This window comes from Myotis brandtii, unplaced genomic scaffold (assembly GCF_000412655.1).
Source record: "Myotis brandtii unplaced genomic scaffold, ASM41265v1 scaffold550, whole genome shotgun sequence".
NCBI lineage: Eukaryota > Metazoa > Chordata > Mammalia > Chiroptera > Vespertilionidae > Myotis > Myotis brandtii.
Window position 1 is genome coordinate 88370 of NW_005370043.1, and position 22395 is coordinate 110764.

The following is a 22395-nucleotide window of genomic DNA, read 5'->3' on the forward strand; positions in this document are numbered from 1 at the left end:
TTCTTCCCTCCTATGCAGTTGTGTCCTTGGACCAATTTTCTAACTGCAAAAGAAAGTGTCTAATGAGTTCCTAACAGTCTGAAAGGAGGGGCTGTATTGATGCTGCTTAGGGACATTGAGAAGACGTTCCAGCCGGAAGATTGTGGCAATGGCAAGCTTTCGTATCAACATAAGGAAGTTGAGTTTCTCTTCAAAGAAAGATGCTAAGAGGATGGAAAAGCCAAGTTGGAAACTATCATACCCCCTTCTCTCGCCCCATCTTAATCTGCTGTAGGTTAGAAATCCTGAGCAAAGCCTACGAGTCTTACTCTTTCCCAGCCCCCAAGCTATGCTGTGTGTCCCCTGTGGCATCCCTCTTCCTGCTCCCTTGGGGCCTGTGGCCCTCATTCAACTTGCAGCTCTACAGGCCTCCTGAGTGTGGCCCCCGAGATGACTGAACAATTGGTTAAAAGCTTAAAACTAACCTTGCCCTGGCCAGGTGACTAAGTTAATTGGAGCGTAGTCCTATACACCAAATGTTTGCGGTTCAGTCCCAGTTCTGAGTGTGTCTGGGAGGCAATTGATATTTCGTTGTCACATTGATGATGTCTCTCCCCCCCGCCACCCTTCCTCTCTCTAAAAAAAATCAAACATATCCTGGGGAGAATATTAGAAAACACACACACAAAAACTAACCTTTGCAATAGCATCCTCTGCAATCAACTGTATTTTTTATCTACACTCTTCTTATAGCAGACAAAGGCAGGTGGCAAGAAAACAAGCCAATGTGAGAAATGTCAAAAAAGGAAAACCCTCATTAGGAGAGGAGCGTGGCAGGGAGGGGAAGAGCTGACCGCCCCAGACCAGCATAAGGACAGAATGGAGGGTTAGGCCCCGAGGCTCCTGGTGGATCTTGGGCAGAGCTGAGCCTCCGGTGTGAGCTTATGAGTTCTCTGTACTAAGGCAAGGAAGGGCCTCAGATAGTTTGGAATGATTTTAGGCAGGAAGGATTTTCTGCCTTGGTTCCTTCTTCCCTCCCTTTATACTGTTTCTGCTCCTTCAGTCTTTTCCTCAGTATTTTGTACCAGGGTTATTAGCAAAACAAAACGCCACCCCTTTCACAAATCACATTCTGCTGGTCATGACCAAAGCTTAGTAGGTGAACATTGCTCTCCTAAAATGGTTCAGATGCCCTGTTGTCCTCTCTGAGGTCCTCTGCAGGCTCAGCATTGCTGGAGAATGCAGTTGCTGCTGCTGTTGATGCAAGACATTGATGGTAGTCCTGATGGTAGTTCTCAGTTCTGTGTTCTGACATTCCTCAGAGCTGTGGAGCCCAAGACATACAGGGAGGGATGGAAATCTTATGTAGGTGCTGATGACTCCATGAATTTTGTTGTTGTTGTTAATCCTCACCCCAGGATATTTTCCCATTGATTTTTAGAGAGAGTGGAAGGGAGGAGAGAGACAGAGAGAGAAACATCCATGTGAGAGAGACACATAATTGGTTGCATCCCACACAAGCCCCGTCTTGCGCCAGGGATTGAGCCCGAACCAAGGTACATACCCTTTGACCAGAATCAAACCCAGGACCCTTCAGTCTGTGGGCTGGTGCTCTATCCACTGAGCCAAAAGAGCTAGGGTGACTCCATTAATTTTATTGAAGGGCATTGAGTCGTTCTAACCAAAGCCTTCTACTACTGCCCAGAGAGTCATTGGTAAAAGTCTTTGATTTCATTCCCTTCTCTGTGGAGAACTTTGCTGTCAGACTCTGCAGGTTTAATTAACAAATTAACTTTTGAATGGCTCGAGTCTTTTTTTTCCTTTTCTTGGTAGAACACCAGGCTGGACTATTAACTTCTCAGGGGGCAAATCTGTGAAGTGGTATGTGGAGGACACAGAGCAGCTTTGTGTAGGGGATGAATGAATATACAAGAGCTGCTTGCTGCAAATCCTTGGGAGTTTCAAAAGTGCTGATATTTATAGTTTTGTTTGTTGACTTGTGTAAGTATAGCCCTCTAACTATGAATCCATGGAAGCAAATCTGGGTACTTTACTTGGTAGAATCATCACTAAGAGATTTGCATGGTGCTCAATTGATACTTTTGCCCCGTGATCACCTACTATGTACTAGGCACTGAGCAGGTCAAGAGGGATGGGATTCCTGACATATAAAAGCTTTGTGACCTCCCATCAAAGACGTGGGTGCGGTCTCAGATAGTTTAGGGTGATTTTTACATAGGAAGGAATTTCTGCCTTGCATTCATAGAAGACTCTCTTGAAAGGCTACTAAGAAAATTAAATATAAACATGTGCCATGTAGTTTTATAACATTTGTTACTATACCATAGTTCTTTGGACATGAGGCCACTATGGATTTCAGTGTGTAGGAGAGGCTTCACGGAGAAGGTGACCTTGATCTGGGCCTAAACAGACCACTGGCAGTCACTGAGGTAGGCACATCCGGAAGCCACCCCTGCCAGAGTGGGTAGCCTGAATGGAGGCATGGCAGTGGGAATATGCTCAGGTGTGGATGGGAAGGAGACAAGGCAGAGGGTATCTTGTGAGAGAAGAACCCGAAAAGGATGTCACTGAGCTGCCTAAGAGAAGCTTGGCTTATTGGGTTACTCGGTATATCCACTGCTTGAGGGGCCTCTGAATGCTCACAAATAACACAGCAGCCCCTGGAAGAAGATAAAAACAAATTTTATGGGACATACCTGACTGGTCCCTGGGTTTGAATCCAAGCCTGGGGGGATCAATTTAAAAAGACATAGAAGGGAAAGAAATACACACATACAGATGCTGGCATCTGGCAATTCCTCATGGAAATGAATTCTGTGTGGGAGCATGGAAAGCAATGACTTGGTGTAGCCATCTGATTTCTCAGAGTTTATATATGATCTTCAGCATATATGTGAATCAGCCTTCACACGGAATTATTATTTTAAATCACCCTGATGCTGTGACACTGGCATAAATCTTTGTATATAAATATAAATATTAATATATATTTATATATAGACAGAGGCATACACAATGGTGTGCGCTATGTTCTCTTTAAACTCATGCAAAGCAGTTCTGGGCTTTAAAAAAGATAAGAGTGAGGGGAGAGGGAGCAGCAGAAGTCCAAGATCAGGTGCTTGCTGTTGACCTAGCAGTCTGCATGTTAAAGTGCAAGGTGTTCAGGACTTGCTGGGATTACAGCGCAGGACCTGGGTCCTCTGGCTGCTTGGGTTTGAATTAAGAGTGAACGGTGCCCTCCTGTTATCTCTATGAGGGGAGCTGTGTCTCCTTCTCTCCTTCGCACTCTTAAAATGAATCGGGCATGAAATGTACCCAGGAAAACTTTCTTCCCCAGACATAATGGGGCAGAAAAGAATAATAGGACTTGAAAGAAAGAAGCCACAGATTCTCCTTGGCTGGGTTCCAAGTGCTGTGTAGTTGGAGCCAATCGAACCGCTTGCTTTAGTAGCCAGATATCTCCGCTTTTTTTGGCTGTAGGATGTGTTTTGATCCAATGGACACAATGGTGTAGGAAGCTTTTTCAAGGGTCAGTGCTTACTCACTAGAGCTGCCTTGTTCCTTGGACATGCCGGGCGCATCTGCAGCCCTGGTGAGTCACTTGGTGAGTCATTTGACTCTTTGTTGAGTGCTGGGGCTGGGGCAGGAGGACAAGGCTGCAGCTAGCAGGGTCCTCGGTACAGTGACTCACTATTCATTCACTCTGGGACTTGGCAAATGCAGTGGTGGGAGTTTGCAGTTTGTGAGTGGGTTACAGACCAGGCATATAGCAGAAAGACGATGTTCCAAATGATATTTTTCAAGACAGCAGCCAAGAGACCAATGGAAACCAGGATGCCTACAGCATTAGGAATCTCTGGGCTACCATCAGAGGATACTTGCAGAGGCACAAAAGGGTTCCATGGTGCTGCAAAGAATATCGGAGAGGAGCAGGGGTGTCATGTGAGCAAGGAACAACAGGAGGTAGGAGAAGAAAGACATTAGGAGGGATGGAGCAGTGGAGGGTTAGACCCTGTCTCCTGAGCAGTGTTTCTATGCAGTTGCCCTTGGAGAGTGCTTACAGTGGCGCACATGGACTTGAACCATTACCAGCTATATAACCATCTGTAAATGGTCAAAATAACTTCATATATCACAGGGATGGGGTATGGACTAAATGAAATAGTACACGAGAAGCATTTGGATGACTAAGTAAGAACTTAGTCAATGCGGGCTGCTGTTGTAGCCTAAAGTTCTTCTGGTTACTCTTACGAAGACTAACATTGGCCTCTCTTGTCTGCAGGATATGTTCTGGTCTCCCTAACTTACCATTCAAAGCCTTTTCCAAGTTGCCCTCAACATTTTCATCCAAACATATCTGGATAAGCCAGGCTTATTCATATCTTGTCCCTGCATATCTCACCTCTTTGTCCTATGTTGTTCCCTTTGTGAGTAATGCTTGTCCTATAGTTGTCAGTTTGAATGCAGCCATTCCTTCTGATCCCAAGGGAATCTCCACAAGGTCTGAAAAGCGTCCCTGATTGGCTGCTGAGCCTCCTTCCTCGGCATCCTTTTATCACCAGCTGCCTCATGCATCTCTCATGATTGTAGTCAGAGTCAGGTTGCATCATCTGCTCTTTGAGAGCCAGGACTAGACTTTGCACTTCTGTGTATCCAACACAGGCAGTGATCCGCATATGCTGGGTCAAGTGGTTCAGCTGACTTTTTCTCCAGGCAAAATGGGGTATGAATCCCAGTCCATTCTACTATTTAGAGGGCATGCGATTTCCAGCAGATCACTTAATCTTCCTGAGCCTCAGTGTCCTCTCCTGTAAAATGGGGACATTAATATCTGCTTTGCAGAATGTATGGGGGGAGTAGAGGTGATATGTGGAGCATTCACCTGGTCTGTAGCAGGTGCTCAATAAATGGTAGGTGCTCTTATTACTGTTACTGTTCTAATGAACTGATGTTTCTGTATTCAGTGGTGCTAAGTAATTTCTTTTCTCTGCAGTTATACAGCTCCGCTGAGTTTGGGAGAAGGTGGCAGCTTATCCAGGAAGGGGTTGTACCCAACAGGTTCTACTGGTGAGTCTCGTTTTATTTTGGACCGTATTAAGATGTCACCTAGTAAACAAGCACTGGATTCTTTTTCTCACGCGGAGCTCTCACATGAGGTCTGTTCTGGTTGGGATAGGCCCACAGTCCCCTCGGGCAGGACCTGGCACTGGTGTAGTAAACATGTTAAGGGGATATTAGAGATGTATCACAGATTACTTAATAAACCCCAGAAAGATGACTGAGATTAGTGAGCAGCAGGGGCTTTGGAACTGGTGTTTGGATGAGACTTGTGAGGCAGACACTTAACATTTTAATAGTGACATTTATTACTGAAACCATTATGCACGCATTTTTTTTACATATTCAAATAAAGCTTTTCATTGTAAATAAGTAGGTCTTGTTTAGTCTAAAAGCGGATCTTCCTCCCACTCCTGATTCCAAGGTTTCTAGACCTTCTCCTTATCATATGGGAAGCAACCAATATTCTTAATTACTTACTTACTTACCCTTCCAGAATGTTCCATGAATTACCAAATATATTCTTAGCTCAAGCTGCTTTCACAAAAAGACGTCGACTGGGGAGCTTAAACAACACATTGATTTCTCAGAGTTCTAAAGGCTGGGAAGTTCAAGATCAAAGTGCCGACATATTTTCTTCCTGGTGAAGGCTGGAATGTTTCAGAGAATATGGCAGGATACTGCAGAGGGTGCCTTGGTTCTGTGTCCTCACAGGATGGAAAAAAAGGAGGGAGCACTATGGTCTCTCTTCCTCTCTTTATAAAGGCACTGATTCCATCAAGAGATTTCACACTCATGACCTCATCTAAACCTATTTATCACCCCCCAAAAAACCTCATCTCCTGGTACTATCACTTAGGGGATTAGGGCTTCTACATATGAATTTGCGGGAGACAAAAACATTTAGCCCATAAATTTGCATTGACATAAATGTTAGCTTACACACCCTGTTCTGTGCCTTTTTCTTTGTTCGTGTGAGGGGATGCAGTTAACAATACATGTCATCATTTTTTTTAATAGTTAAGTATCATTTTCCTCTAAGGATATAGATTGGAGTTAAAGTCTAGGCTTATTTAATGAACAAAAATAGACTGTGTATATTGGTGGATAAGTGCAAGGGGAAAGAGAAATATGTGAGAGAGAGAAGATAAGGGGAAGGGAGGAGAGAGACAGACAGCAAATGAAAAAGAGGCAGAGAAAGTAACATATGTATTGTTAAACCACCTGAGCCCATCTTCCTGATTAAACTAGAGATGACTTCCCTCCATGGCCATGGCGACTACAGGTGACAAGAAGGAGAATAGCACAAGCTCCTTCGGCTTTTGTGTTTCTATGACCTAGAAACACAAAGTAACAACAAAGTATGCAACATTCTAGTGTAATTTGACATTACATGACAAACCCTTGGGAGTTTACGTCCTAACCCTGCCATAAGATGCGGCTCCTTACCCGGATATATTAATCTGCCCATGGAAAAGCCACTGAGGCTGTTTCAGACGTTTGCTGCTATAAACTGGGCTATAAAGCACTAGCCCAGAGCAGATTGTCAGTATGCCTTGTTACGTCATTCATAATCACAGGGGCAATGACCTTTCCGGAGCCAAGGAGCTTCCTGCGAATAGGACAGTGACAGGTGTCTCCCTTCATGCCTCCTGAAATCACACTGCCTCCCATCAGCCTCTGGACTTGCATGCACTTCGAGGAGGAATGCATTTTTCTGTTTCTCATTTTCAAACAGGGCCCTAAAACCCCCGTGGGAGTTGAAAGCCAGAGACGTGCATTAGAGAAATCTCTTAAAATGCGTGTGAAACTGCCTGAAAAAGTGAAAGGCAAGCCATTTATAAATAAACTGGTCAAAGATAACACATAGAGACTTCTATGTGGAATATCTTTTTTTTTTCCCCATCATAAAAATACAGTTATAGTCCAGCCAGCATGGCTCTAACTGTGGTTCAGCATCGACCTATGAACCAGGAAGTCATGGTTCGATTCCTGGTCAGGGCAGATGCCAGGGTTGCGGGCTCAATCCCCAGTGTGGGGTGTGCAGGAGGCAGCCGATCAATGATTATCTCTCATCATTGATGTAGCTATCTCTCTCTTCTTCTCCCTTCCTCTCTGAAATCAATAAAAATATATTTAAGAAAGACATTTTTAACTGAAGAAGGTTTTTGTGCCTAGAGGTCATCTCCCTCTTCTTGCTCAGGAGTGACATGAGAGTTGTTTTGGAGTCCACATGGGCCTCTCCCTTCTCCAGGAACTCAGCCCTAGCGATCCCCGAGTCTCCCTCCTCTGATCCGCACTTCTCTTTGCCTCTTGCTCTTTGTGCCCCTTATTCCTGAGACACTGCACCTCTGTGTGTTTTGCCTGGAAATTATAAAGTCATTTTGGGAAAGGGTGGCCATGGCTTTTTGTTTGTTTAGTTTCTCTTTCACTTGGTGTTGTATGTGCACAGAATGGCCTTGGAAAATAAGTGAAGGCCTACATGACTGTGGTCCTATTCTAACCTAGAAATGGAGTTGGTGCTTTGCCAATGAGAAGGTGTGAGGGACAAACCTTTCCTCAGGTCCCCCTTCCAAAGTACTGAAAATATCTCCACGTGAACCCAGCACTAGAAGGCAGAAAGTTACAATTCATAGAGCACTGAATGGAAGTGTATTCCTACCCAGAGGGACAAAGAAAAGCACTGACTAAAAAATTGGACAAGGCAAAAGGACAGAGATGAGAATATTTCCCATGTAGGTGGCACATGGTACACAATATTCCATGGCTCACTGAAGGTCTTGTTTCCACACAGCATCCTGAGGTGAATGGGCCCCCTCATTGCTTCAGCGGGTGCTAATTGCAATCCATTCTTGTCTATTCTTTGAATGAGGGTCTTCTATCTGAAAGCCTGGTTATCTATGGAAGCCCTTGTAACCAAATGTCATAATGGGACCATCTTTATAAAAACTTTACACATGGTGGTGTAAGAATTCTAATCCATCTGTCTGCTAAGTAAAATAAACAGCACCCCTCCCTCTGCCTTGGGAAACAGAAAGGTACATCTTCCCCATTTAAGCCCTAACAGTGTGATCAGCTTTATGCAAAGCTATTTAATCTTCATAACAATTTTATGAAGTAATATTTGCATTATCATCATTAAGAGATGGGGAACCTTTGGCATGAAGAGGTTAAGTAATTTAGCCAAGGTTTCACAGCTAGAAAGTGACACAGCCAGGATTCAAATACAGCTTGTCTGTCTCCAATATCTATGCCCTACCAATTCAATGCACTCTGTAGCCTCTGCCTGTTGGCCTTCTCTTCTGGCCTGGGGCAGTGAGCCCTAGAAATCAGGCCCATTCAGGCAGATGAGTAGAGAAAACCCAAGGCTCTTTTGACCACCATGCCTGCAAGTGTATCTCTCCGGCTGGTCTTGGCAAATGGACCCTGGGGGTTCTTTAAGCTCGGTTGTTTTTGTCCAGAGAGGGCATGAGACCTGGTGAATTGCACAGTGCATAAGACAATTAATGAAAAACTCTTGGTCTCTGTCCACATGGTCTGTATTTTCTGACTCTGTTCAACTTTCTGGACTGGCAGACAAGGTGTCAATCAAAGCAATATATGTTAGACCTATTGCTGGAAACCAGTTAATTCAAATTACATAGGAACTTTGGGGATGTCTGGGATTATTCAGAAGGTGTAATGCAAAGAAGCTCCTTTAATAATTTCAGCTTGGAGCCTGGTTGTGGGGGTGTGGAAGGGACTCAAGGAAACTTTCTAGTGCTAAATTGAGTTGTCACCCTGAGTAGTAACATAGCATTTCCCATAGAGAAAAATGAAGATCAATGGATGTATTTTCCTCATCAATTAGTACATTTGAGATATATCTTTATTTTGGGTGGCATTACTATTGCCTGAAAGTAGTCATTGGCAATTATAAAATAATTATAGAATATAAAAGCTTATTCTTATACTATCTCAGTGGTTGCTGTTAGTACTACCATAGCTAACATAAATGTAAGTATTCCTCTAAGAAGTACAAATTGCTTCCAAAACCAAGTTACATATATAGGGTATATTATAAAACACAATATCACCCTTCAGAAATCAGATATATTGGGAGGCAGTACAGACCAGAGGTTAGGGGGCTCAGAGATAGGAAGTGTGAGTTCCAGCTTTGCCATTTGCTAAGTAACGGATCACCGGGTAGTTCCTTAATCTCTGTGTGCCTCAGTTTTGATCTCTGTGAAGTGGGGACAATACCTATGTCATTAAACTAGATGTTTCTTGTAAATTTATCCAACATAATGCATAATATGTAATACAGTCAAGTTTTGGAACTTGGTCTGTCTGGGTTCATGGCTCTTGTTTTCAGTAGCAAAGATCAGCCCCAAATTCAAGACCTAATTCCCACCAACATCCTCCAGTAATACCTGTTAGTATAACAGTTCAGTAGTTAAGGACCTCAAGTGTTGAATTTGACATTGAAGAGGAACATGGTATTGTAGCATCAGCAGTACTCAAATGCTGTGAATAAGCCCTAGCCAAAAGCCAAATTTGCTATTAGAACTTGATGAATGTGGTTTGTTGGGATCTAATTCAAGTTTAGGTCAGTGCAACAGAAGACAGTTTCAATTATAACCCACTCAGCAATCTATCATCTATGCAAAAGACAAGGCAATCTTAGGGCTGCTTCGCTTAATTAAAAGTAGGTTCAGACTTACCTTATTGATTATATTTCTCTGACATATAGGGGGCTGACTGGAAACAGGGGCAGATGTCTGGTGATTACATATTTTCTGTGACTAATTCACACATGGAAAACTAAGAGTTGGCTCAACAATGAACCTCTGTTATTCTAGAACACCAGCCTTGTTCCAGTGATGTCCCTCAGAGGACATATGACAGTGGTATTACATAGCAGAGAGATAACTCCATCCTTAATATGTTTGAACATGTGTACACACCCTCATTCTTCCTCATGGCCCAGTGCCATTTATGCGAATGGATTCCCATGCCATGTCTTTTGCAACAAGTCACATTTGCTAATTGTTTGTGCGCCAAGCTGTGTGCCAAACTCTTTGCACATATATTTTTAAGCACTCCTCAAATCAATAACGTGAAATAATTTACTGATCAAAACTCATTCTCAACATGTGATAGAAAAATGCAACCTATTTTTAGGAAAAAATAAATAAACAGGAGATATTGGCTCATGAGTCTGGAAAGTCAGAAGGTCTTATCTAGGCCGCACTAGATGCAGAGGCTCATTATAGTCATCGGGTCTTCATCTCTCCCCACCGCTCAGCTCTGCTGTCTGCTGTGTTAGCTTCACTCTCAGCCAGGCTCTCACTTCCTGGTGGCCACTGCACCTCACATCTTCCCCGATTCACTCCAATGGAAAAGAAAACACCATTTTCTTGTTGCTCCAGGAAAACTCCTGGGAGTAAAACTTATGGGCCTTGATTAGGTAACATGCTCACATTTAGACCAGGGGGTACAATCAATTCCAATTAACCACATGGATAGAAAGTAAGGAATGGTGAAACCCCAGAAAAGGCTGGGGAACTTTATAAAAGAAGGGAGAATGTTCGTGGGAAGGTATCAACAAGAAGTGTCCATTAGTGGGAAGTGTTGTCATTTTCTTTTTAGGATGAGAAATAATTAAGATAGATATAGAAACAAAATCCCAGAGAGGTCAAATAATTTTGCCTAATGTTATATGTTATTAAGTTATGGTGATGGAATGTATATTAGTCATCATACTAGTGTCTTCCTCATAGACTTGTCAAGATTAAAGTGAGAATTCAGGTTAAATTCTAAACATGTGTAATACATGATGAATAAATATTAACTATTATTTAAAAGTGAAATAGAGAAGAGTTAGGTATTCATGAGTTTCTGAAATGTGGCAGCCTCATTTTTTTTATTCAACTTAATAATTTATTTTCAATGAGAATTTCTAATGTGTACAAATCTATTTTTCTTTGTTGCCCCAGAATCAGGAATAATGGATAGAAAATCAGCTTACTGTTCTATTTTATACCTTCTCAATTATTTGAAAACTTTTGTTACCCAGTTCATTTAATTTGCATCTATTGAGTAATTTTTAGAGCTAACTCTTGGCCATGAAGATAAAGGGAACTTGCTCTTGAGGACCTTGTAGCTTGAGGTGGAACTTCCAGGGAGCCCCTACAGAAGTATATGGGAAGGATCTTGCCCCTGCATAGCCGCCCCTCTGTGAGTTTGCAGCCAAGATCTGGGGTCAAGCTGGCCATGGAATTGGGAAGGGAAGAGCAAGGGCAAGTTCATAACTACCATTACTTCTGCACTGCCTCTCACCACCTTTAACCAAAATGACCTTCAGAGTCTGCTGCTTCTCTCCAATCTACTAAATCCCACACACATTTCCTTCTGGCCCCTCGTAACCTGCAACCATGCAAAGACTCTGGGGAATATGGTTGTAGGTCAGCCAAGTTGATCCAGCATGGAACATCACAGTCTACTCCTTGAAAACTTGGCACCTGTGCACATCTTTTTCAACCACATATAACTTTCAAATGAAAACAAAAACAAAATTATGCTTTTACCTCGCCTGATAGGATTTTCTCTATACAACTTAAAACGTGACACATCTTCCTCCCAAAATGAGAACAAATTGCAAATGCCACATTATCTATGTTTGGATGACATTTCTCTTCTAACTGAGTCATACTTCTGCCTTCTGTACAAGGGTGGGCAAAGTAGGCTTACAGTTGTGAGTACACAACACAGAGTTTATTCTTATTGTTTATTAATTATTGTAATATTTATTTGTATTACTTGTCATTTTCCAAACAAACAATTATAAACGTAACTTTGCTTCCCCCCCTGTATTCTATAACCAAAATACTGAAATGTAAAGTCAACCACTACTAACACATCTTTGTTGAAACACAGAAGAAGAGTGGGAGAGATGAAAAGGAAGGGAAATGATGTACACACACACACACACAAATATATATGCATATTAATCTATAATGTGGTGGGAAGTCTCTAGGGAATGTTTCCTAAGGAAAAGGATTTGTCCTTTGATGGGCCAAAGATAAGAAGAAATTGACCAAAGAGCTAAGATAGGTAAGTTCCTAGAACCGTGGCTGGCACAGACCATATATCATGAACTTTATACATTTTCGTTGAATGAAGGTGCACCCTTTTATTATGTATCTTAAAAATTTTCTGACAATCATTTCAATGATTGTAAGATAACTACTGATTTAAAAGATGTTAAAATGAAAAAAAAGTGAGCATTTTGGAATTGATGGGATAGGTGCACAATAAATATTTGCGGGATGAGTGAAAAATGAAGAATGGATATTGAGGGTGAGGCAACCAAAGATATTTATTTTTCAAATCAAAGGTTGGGTTGGAGAGGATTGTCTTAGTAGATAACTAATAAGATGTGGGGCCGTAAATTCTAGACAGGAGGGTAGAGAAGACCCAGAAGACTGGCTCATTTGACTGGGCAGGAATGAAAGGCAGAGCAGGTTGAGAAAGATCCAAAAAACAACTATCAGATGAGTGAATCCATGTAGATGACTGGCCCTGATGTGTTTGTGCATCAGAATCTCAGGATTCTTACAGAACATAGAAACCATTGCATCAGACCTCCGACGACTTGCAGGACTCCCTTCTACCAAATTCTAGTTAAATGACTGAAAATAGCCTTCTGGGTGAACTGGAACTTTTCTATCTGTCCATCAGGATTTATATTTCTATAAAGAGAGTAACCGAGGAAATGGACCTGCCCCACTGTTTTTTATGGTTGGCTCTGGCACTTAAAACAGCAACACCTCAAACACAGCAATTCCATCACGTAGAGAAAGCTGTCAGGGTTTTCACAGGCATGGCGAGATGTGCCCTGGGATGGGGACAGAACCTACTGCAGCATTTATGAGATTTATGGTAAAGGGATTTACATGAAGGCTGAAGTTTAAGGCAAATAAATCCCAGAGGACAAATATTACCCATAATTGAATTACAAAGCCATTATCATGTGCTGAACAGAGCAACTTTATGACTCTATTGTGACAAGAGGAAACTTGTTAGAATATTTATGTGCCTGGGATCCCTTCTGCATCACCAACCCAGAGAACACACCATTTCTTCCATGTGTCTCTCATGAGCAGTTAGCCTTCCTGAGTAACTCAATAGCCAAGAGGTAGAATCCAAAATAGATATAGCATAGAGCCACATCAGCACAAACCCCACACTTGACCTCACATTCAACAGTTCCTGCACCCACCATATTTATATTGTCAGCCTACCTCAGGCTCTTCCCATAATAACCAGGGCAGACCTAGAATAAATAAAAACTCTGGATGTCCATATTGTTTTCTACTTCTGAATAAAAAGAGAGTAAGAACATTTCAGCAATGAGCCATTTTTCCAGTCATCATTTAAAAAAAAGAATATAACTTTATTTTTGTGATCGCTGAAGTCTATGAATCATGAACTAATGACAGCCTGAAATGCTACAGTAGTTTATCTGCTTTACATGATGAAATTACATCATCAGTCCGTCACAGTGATCTGATTTAGTAAAAACAGATCACTTGAGTATTTATAGTAGTTTTGCTATTAATAAGTATATTCTTACAAGATTTGGCATAGTTTTTCCCCCTTAACTTTTTATTTTGAAATAATTTTAGAATTACAGAAGAATTGCAAAGATAAGACAGTTTCCATATCTCTTCACTCAACTTTCTCTAATATTAACACCTTCTATAATCATGGTGCAATATTCACAACAAGAAAATAGCATTAGCATATTATGCCATCTAAAATGGAAATCTTGCTTGGGTTTCCATATGTTTTCTACTAATGTCCTATTTTCCAATCCAAGATTCAACCCAGAATCCTACATTGCATTTATTTATCATATTTCTGCAATCTCACATATCCTCAAATCTGTGGCAGTTCCTCAGTATTTCCTTACCTTTGATGAACTGAATAATTTTAGAGATCACTAATCAGTTATTTTTTTAAATTACCATTTAGATTCAATTTTATTTTGTATTAGATTCAGGTGTAGAGCATAGAGGTTAGACAATCATATACTTTACAAAGTGTTCTCTCAATATTTCCAGTACCACCCGACACCATTCACTGTTGTTATAAAATTATTGACTAGTGAGTTGTTTTGTAGAATGTCCCTCAGATTGGGTTAGGCTAGTATTTTTTCATAATTACAGGGTTGTAGATTGTCAGGAAGTATATCACAGAAATGATGTACACTTCTTATGACATTGCATCAAGAAGTACAAGCATCAATATATCTCATTATTGATGATGTTCACCTTGACCACTTGCCTAAGTGGTATCTGCCAGGTTTCTCCACTGCAGTTACTGTTTTCTTTGTTTCATGCTCTTATTTTTTCAAAGTTCATACTCAAGGGAAGGAGAATTAAGCTCCCAATCCTGGCAGGAGGAGTATCAAAAATTGTGTGAACATATGTTAAGATTGCCACAATAATTAGTAAATATTTTGGGAGATACTTCAATGATATGAATTTTACCCACTAATTTTAGTGTTTATGAGTCGATTTTGTTTTTAGCAATTATTACTGTGGCGTTCTCATGGACATTTTCTATTTTGATCACTTCTTATATATTGGAACTAGTTGCAGCCCCGACTGCCTCAGCCCTCACAACCCCTGGAAGGTCGTCTGGATGGTCATTCTGCTGTTCAGTCTAATTAGCATATTAGCTCTTTATATAGGATTCTTCTCTAAGCAATAATTGCCCCTCTTGGATGCTTACTAATACCATTGTGTAGTTTCTCTACCAATAAGGTGACTGGAAAAGATGGTGAATAAGCCCAATACTGGATTATGTTTTGCTTCTTTTTTGTCTCAGGTATATATCTGCCCTTGAATGGAGCTGGTAGCTAGATAATTCCTGGTAGATATTAATGTGGCATTAAGATGTCACCTGTTAAATAAGGGCAAAACCTCTCTGCCTGATAAAGTTCTTTTGAAAGGAATATTTTAGGGTCTGACCTGGGATGAAGACCTCAGAAGTAAATGCATTTTCCCAGTGATGCATTCCCTTCATTGGTCTCAGAGGTGGGGATTCCCCCCAGTGGTTCTGCATCCTCCCCTCTTTGTTTAGTTGGGCATCTCACCGCATCTTCACCATAAGGAGGGTGATGTGCAGGTTCTCTCTCTCTCTCTCTCTCTCTCTCTCTCTCTCTCTCACACACACACACACACACACACACACACACACACACACACTCTTCTCCCTTTCCCTGTCTCTCTGTCCTAGCCAAGGAAAAATGCAAGACTTGCTGCTCCCTCAAAACAAAACAAACCTATTGAGGGGTGCTGACCTCTGTTGTTTCACAGTGATTTTAATTCCCTGAACAAAGAATCCAGGTTTCTAACTGACAAATTTTCAAATATATGAAAAATATGGTACAGAAAATGGGTAACTATCCTAAACAAATAAGCATTCTTATAAATGAAAACCTTGAATGATACCATCTCTGTAGACCCACAATATGGACAGGCAGTTTATAAAAGAATAAAGTGGCAATTAAATAAAAATATTTAACCTCACATGTAGAAAATAAAAATCGGAGCAAAAAATGGCATGGCTTTTATTAGTCTATCAAATGGATTAAATTTTTGAGAAGGTAATGCTTAGCCTTGGTGAGAACTTGGGAAATGGACAGCTTTATATGCTGTTCCTAGGAGTGTAATTTGTATAAACTTTCCAGGAGACAGTTGGACAATATACCAGGAGTCTTAAACAAATATCTATTCTCTTCAAGCCAGTGAAATTCCCTTTTTTAATAATTCTTCCAATTGAAAAACTGAGAGTTCAGTGAGACATGCTAATATTTACCTACAAAGATAATTAGCACAGTGTCATGTATAGACAATACCAATACCCCATGGTCAGAATGTGACTTAAGTATATTATAGAACATTGTGCAGCTGGAAAAACAGTGCATGTCCATAGTACATTTTGTTGTGTTATGTTATTAGTATGATGCAAAAATTATTTTTTTTAAAAGGAATGCCTATACAGAGAAAAAGTACTAAAGGATCAACAACAAAATATTAAAAGTGGTTATTTCTAGATGGAAGGATTGTGTGAATGTTGTTGTTGTTTTTCTTTTTAAACTTCAGCACACTTTCCATTATGTTTGACATATTGCTTTTAGTATTAGAGTTTTAAAAAACAGTGTGGGCCCAGCCAGCCTGGCTCAGTGGTTGAGTGCCAACCTATGAACTAGGTGGTCATAGTTCGGTTCCCAGTCAGGACACATGCCCAGGTTGCAGGCTTGATCCCCAGTGGGGGGCATGCAGGAGGCAGCCAATCAATGATTTGCTCTCATCATTGATATTTCTATCTCTCTCTCTCCCTCTCCCTTCCCCTCTGAAATCAGTAAATAAAAAATAAAAATGAAAAGTGTGATTTATATCAATTATGCCAATTATATTAATAAAGCAATCAAGCATATTTCCCAATGAGGTGGATTGGTGGACGACAACCAACAGGAAGGCACTGAGACCACTGGAGAAAAGCCACAGAAAATGGAATCTCTTCTCTCCTCCTCCTCCTCTTCCTCCTCCTTCTTCTCCTCCTCCTCCTCTCCCCTTTGTCATCCTCATCATGTCTCCAACCCTTTCATCTACCTCTCTTTTTCTTCTATATTTTCTTATTCATTTTCTCTTTCACTCTTTCCTCCACCTGCCCTGTCCTCTCTCCTCCCCTGTTTACCCACCTTTATAAACCCCACTCTTCTCCCACCTCTCCTCTTTCCATCATTCTGATAGGTTTTCAACTCTAACTTTAGGAATTTACACCCATAGTACAATATTAATTTCTTTTAAAAAGGTAAATTAAGCCTGGACGGTGTGCTCAGTGGTATAGCATTGACCCCTGAACCAGAAGGTCACAGTTTGATTCCCTGCCAGGACACATATCTGAGTTTTGGGCTTGATCCCCAGTGTGGGGTGTGCAAGATCAATGATTATCTCTCATCATTGATGTTTCTATGTCTCTCTCCCTCCCCCTTCTTCTCTGAAATCAATAAAAAAATATTTTTAAAAAAGATACATTAAAAGGTGTATTTTTCTTCATCACATTGGTTTTCTTGGTCAAGTAGTCAAGAGTTCAAAGGCAAACTGGCATAGCCTTCAGAGTATTTTCACAGGATCTCATCTCGGTGTTTGCCCATTGCAAATCCCTTCAAACCTGGACTCAGAACTCCACAAGTGCTTTGTAAATAAGCAAAGTACCAAGGAGACTAGCTCCTTTTGACAGCCCAGGAATTTTTGTCTCTGCTGTGAAGATGGATTTAATTCCCTTGTGCACCTACCCCAATTCTGTCCTTGCTGCCCTCCAAACTTTACAGACTGGATCACTTTCCCTTCTCCATTGAAGAGTTTGTGAGCAATAGCCTCTCAGGGCATTTTTTTAGAAGTACCCATACCCAGGAATAAATCATGTGTTTGTGTTACAGTAGGCTGAAAAAATATAGAGCAGCTATTCAAGGATGGTTAAACCAGGGCCAGGGACCTGGCAGTCCAATATGGAGACTAACACTGTGTGTCTCAGGAGGGTCAGAATCTTAGTCATTTTACAAGTAGTTATAGAGAAGCCAACTTCAAGCTTAGAAGCCCTGATATTTTCAGGTATAAACTAAACTTAATATTCAGCCTGTTTCCAAGCACTAGGACACGGAACTCTCTAATGTTCCTACCTGTGCTGCCCTAATTGCCAACACACCTCTTAGTCTGTCCTGGCTGTTGTAAGAAAGTACCCAGGCTGGATGGCTTTTATTTTTTTTTAATTTAAAATCTATTGTTTATTTATTTGAGAGATAGAGAGAGGGAAATAGAGCGATAGAAACATCAATGAAGAGAGAATTCATTGATCCGCTGCCTCCTGCACGCCCCACACTGGGGATCGAGCCCGCATCCTAGGCATGTGCCCTGACCAGGAATTGAACTGTGACTTCCTGGTTCATAGGTTGACACTCAGCCACTGAGCCATGCTGGCTGGGCTGGATGGTATTTGAAGGACAGACATTTATCTGTCACTGTTCTGGAAGCTGGGAGTCTGAGATCGGGGTGCCAGCGCGGTAGGGTTTTGATGAAGGCCTTTTCTGGGTTTCAATCAGCTGTTCTCTCCTTTTGTCCTCTCCTGGTAGAAGGGGTGAGGGATCACTCTGGCCTCTCTTATAAGTGCACTAATCCCATTCATCAGGGTTTTACCCTCATAACCTAATCACCTCCCAAAGCCCCCCCCCCGCCAATACCATTACCTTGGAGGTTAGATCGCAACATTTGAATTTTGGAGAGACACAAACATTCACACCATGGCAAACACATAATTCTTGCAGGAAGTCAACATAACTGAAGTTGCCCAATTTATTTACCCGATATTTGTTAGTGTGAGACAAACACATTGATTTCTGAGTTAACATGATTTCCCTGAGATACAAAGAGGTCAAAAGAAAAGGGATTCTTGGCTTTTTGGTTTTCCCATGAGAAGGATCACTGGAGTGAGTCAGGAACCTGGATTAGTGTTTCCATCCTTGACACTGTGTGAGTGGCGTGACCTTGGACAAGGCATTTGCTCTCCTGAGGATTTGGTTTCCTTAATTGTGACATGAGGTGTTAGGGCTGGTTAATCTCTAGCAAACTTTTTACCTCTAAAGGACCCTTAACTCATATTGTTCATCAATACTCTCCACAGATCTTATTATTACATTTTATTGTCATCATTCTGTTTTACAGATGGTACATAGAGCTGTAGAGAAGTTAGAAAGCGTAGGTTCCAATCTGATTGTATCATTATTAATTGTATGCCCTTGAGCAGATAAATTGCTTTCAGAGATAATGTTGCTTTTCTTTGATCTCACCATTATTTTTTCCCCTGAATTTGTGTCACGTGTGAATTTCCTAGGCACGCAATATTCTTATCGAAGCTGTTGACTATTGCTGAACAGGTCATCAACAAGGGCACAGCCTCACAGGGCCTATATTATATCAGTCCCACACTTAAAATATGTACACCAGCCACAGATCAGCACCATATGAAAAACACAATATATTTTTTAATGTAGTTAAAGCATCCTTATAGCTCATATACATTAACATTTTTTACTATACAACTTTCAAGAGATATTGTCCCCATCTGATATAATTTATATTTATATTTATGCTATTTATATTATTTATATTTATAAGCACTGTCTTCTCTATTGAAATATAAGCCACATGAGGGGTGGGACCTTGCTCTGTTTTATTCACTGCTAAACCCTGGGCTGGATGGTATTTGAAGGACAGACATTTATCTGTCACTGTTCTGGAAGCTGGGAGTCTGAGATCGGGGTGCCAGCGCGGTAGGGTTTTGATGAAGGCCTTTTCTGGGTTTCAATCAGCTGTTCTCTCCTTTTGTCCTCTCCTGGTAGAAGGGGTGAGGGATCACTCTGGCCTCTCTTATAAGTGCACTAATCCCATTCATCAGGGTTTTACCCTCATAACCTAATCACCTCCCAAAGCCCCCCCCCCGCCAATACCATTACCTTGGAGGTTAGATCGCAACATTTGAATTTTGGAGAGACACAAACATTCACACCATGGCAAACACATAATTCTTGCAGGAAGTCAACATAACTGAAGTTGCCCAATTTATTTACCCGATATTTGTTAGTGTGAGACAAACACATTGATTTCTGAGTTAACATGATTTCCCTGAGATACAAAGAGGTCAAAAGAAAAGGGATTCTTGGCTTTTTGGTTTTCCCATGAGAAGGATCACTGGAGTGAGTCAGGAACCTGGATTAGTGTTTCCATCCTTGACACTGTGTGAGTGGCGTGACCTTGGACAAGGCATTTGCTCTCCTGAGGATTTGGTTTCCTTAATTGTGACATGAGGTGTTAGGGCTGGTTAATCTCTAGCAAACTTTTTACCTCTAAAGGACCCTTAACTCATATTGTTCATCAATACTCTCCACAGATCTTATTATTACATTTTATTGTCATCATTCTGTTTTACAGATGGTACATAGAGCTGTAGAGAAGTTAGAAAGCGTAGGTTCCAATCTGATTGTATCATTATTAATTGTATGCCCTTGAGCAGATAAATTGCTTTCAGAGATAATGTTGCTTTTCTTTGATCTCACCATTATTTTTTCCCCTGAATTTGTGTCACGTGTGAATTTCCTAGGCACGCAATATTCTTATCGAAGCTGTTGACTATTGCTGAACAGGTCATCAGCAAGGGCACAGCCTCACAGGGCCTATATTATATCAGTCCCACACTTAAAATATGTACACCAGCCACAGATCAGCACCATATGAAAAACACAATATATTTTTTAATGTAGTTAAAGCATCCTTATAGCTCATATACATTAACATTTTTTACTATACAACTTTCAAGAGATATTGTCCCCATCTGATATAATTTATATTTATATTTATGCTATTTATATTATTTATATTTATAAGCACTGTCTTCTCTATTGAAATATAAGCCACATGAGGGGTGGGACCTTGCTCTGTTTTATTCACTGCTAAACCCTCAGCACCTAGAAAAGTCACTGGCACATTGTCAGCGTTCAGTCAATACTATGCACTCATTAACAAATTCCACTGAGGTTTTACTGTCTTCCCGGCTGCTGTTCAGTGTCAAGGCTACCCCAGGCATCTTCAGTCTAGAGCAATTGTCTCCATGGCAAGTTACCTGCAACAACACCCTAGGAGATGTACAAGATGATTCATTGAAATGCGGGAAGAAAATTTTACAATTTCTGATTTATTTGCTTCTGTTTTAGTTTTTATTTTGTGTACATTTTCTAAAGTTAATATGTACATACTCTAGTATATTTCTACAGCTTACAACTAACATCCTATATTGGGCATCTGCTAATTTTTTCCCCTTGCTTGATATGTTCAAACAAAAAAAAATGGAGAGTGTCATTCTTGGAATTCTTTTATGGAATTTAATTTCTCTGGGTCAGATAGTTTCCAACATCCAAATGCTCAGGTTTCCATTAATTTACGCTCATATTTGCTCTACCCTCTATTCTGCAGTTCGTTGTCCTTAACAGAAATGGAAAGAAAAGGGTAGTGGAAAGGTTCTCTTCGCTCCTTGTCTCTGTTAATATGGCCCCTCTGGTCCCAAATAAGACCACCATACCTTCTTCCTCTCTGTCTGAATTTAAGATGAACAGGAACACACACCTGGTGTCCTTAGCATTGTCTTTCACTGCCACACTCTTCAACTGCTTAGCTTTCCTAGCCATCTTGGTAAGATGGTGTCAGGGTTGTAAGTATTCTGAGATTTGAGAAAATTTCAGATCTTCTCTTCACATAAATTTTACTCTTCCATTTTTTTCTGTTGTGATTTGCACACATTGATTACATCTCCTCTTGAACTTTGTTTCCCAGACTGAAGAAATATTCTTCTTTTTATTAACAATGCAGATTTACTAATATCAAGAATAATCCATAACTACATCTTCCTTGTAAAAGGTTTTTAAATTGCTGATGAAGATGATGATCCTTTTGACTATCACCCCCAATTCTAAAGACTCCCAGAGGTGGCTACCATTAGGAATTTAGAATGTGTATCTCTAGTAACTCTTTTTCCATGGGTATGCTTTTTTTTTTTGCTTTGGGTTAATCAATAGACAGTATTTAGATAAATTGAGTATTTTCATTTAATAGATTGCAAGAAGAAGTTAGAGATCTATCTCATTAATTTTATGTTCTGGCATGGCACAGTCTCCAAGATAAATTGACTAAAATTAACAAGTTGCTAAAAATACATGGGGTATGATATCACTGAAGTTTAAAAAGATAATAAGAAACCTTATTTAAAAATATTGTGGGTTACTCTTTCCCTCCACCCCAAACTCTTTGATCATTTTAAATGTGTTTCTCTGCATCTTATCCACACTATTATTTCCAAATGGGGGGTCAGGAGGGTGATCTTGTCATCCTCCCTGGTGTCTCTCTAGATCCCCTCATCTGTATTCAGGAAAAGACACACCAAAAAACAGACAAACAAGGGGAGGGGCCAAAAAGTTGGGAAATAAGAAGAAAGTAGGAAATGCAGATAAGGGAGAATGGCGAAGGGGAGGGGAGCATGGACACAGAATGGTTTGTCTTGACCAATTTAGACCTGGTCATTTGATGTCTGGGGAGGCATGTTTCCTGTTTCTAAGCATGGCTCTTCAAACTCTCAACTTTATTTCTATCAAACACTTTGTGCAGCAAATATCCTTATCTCCCACAATCTTCCTAAGCATTATATATTCCTTCATTCTGGGTCAGACACCCCATTCCT

At 40.7% G+C, this 22395-nt stretch overlaps 1 protein-coding gene across 1 annotated transcript in view; it reads left to right on the forward strand.

Annotated features, from left to right (window-relative positions):
- SORCS1 (sortilin-related VPS10 domain containing receptor 1) overlaps positions 1–22395 on the forward strand; it is a 236399-nt gene that overhangs the window by 70739 nt on the left and 143265 nt on the right. The window contains exon 4 of the mRNA XM_005878302.2: positions 4994–5067. Coding sequence (XP_005878364.1) covers positions 4994–5067 — 74 coding nt within the window. The remainder of the gene's footprint in view (positions 1–4993; positions 5068–22395) is intronic.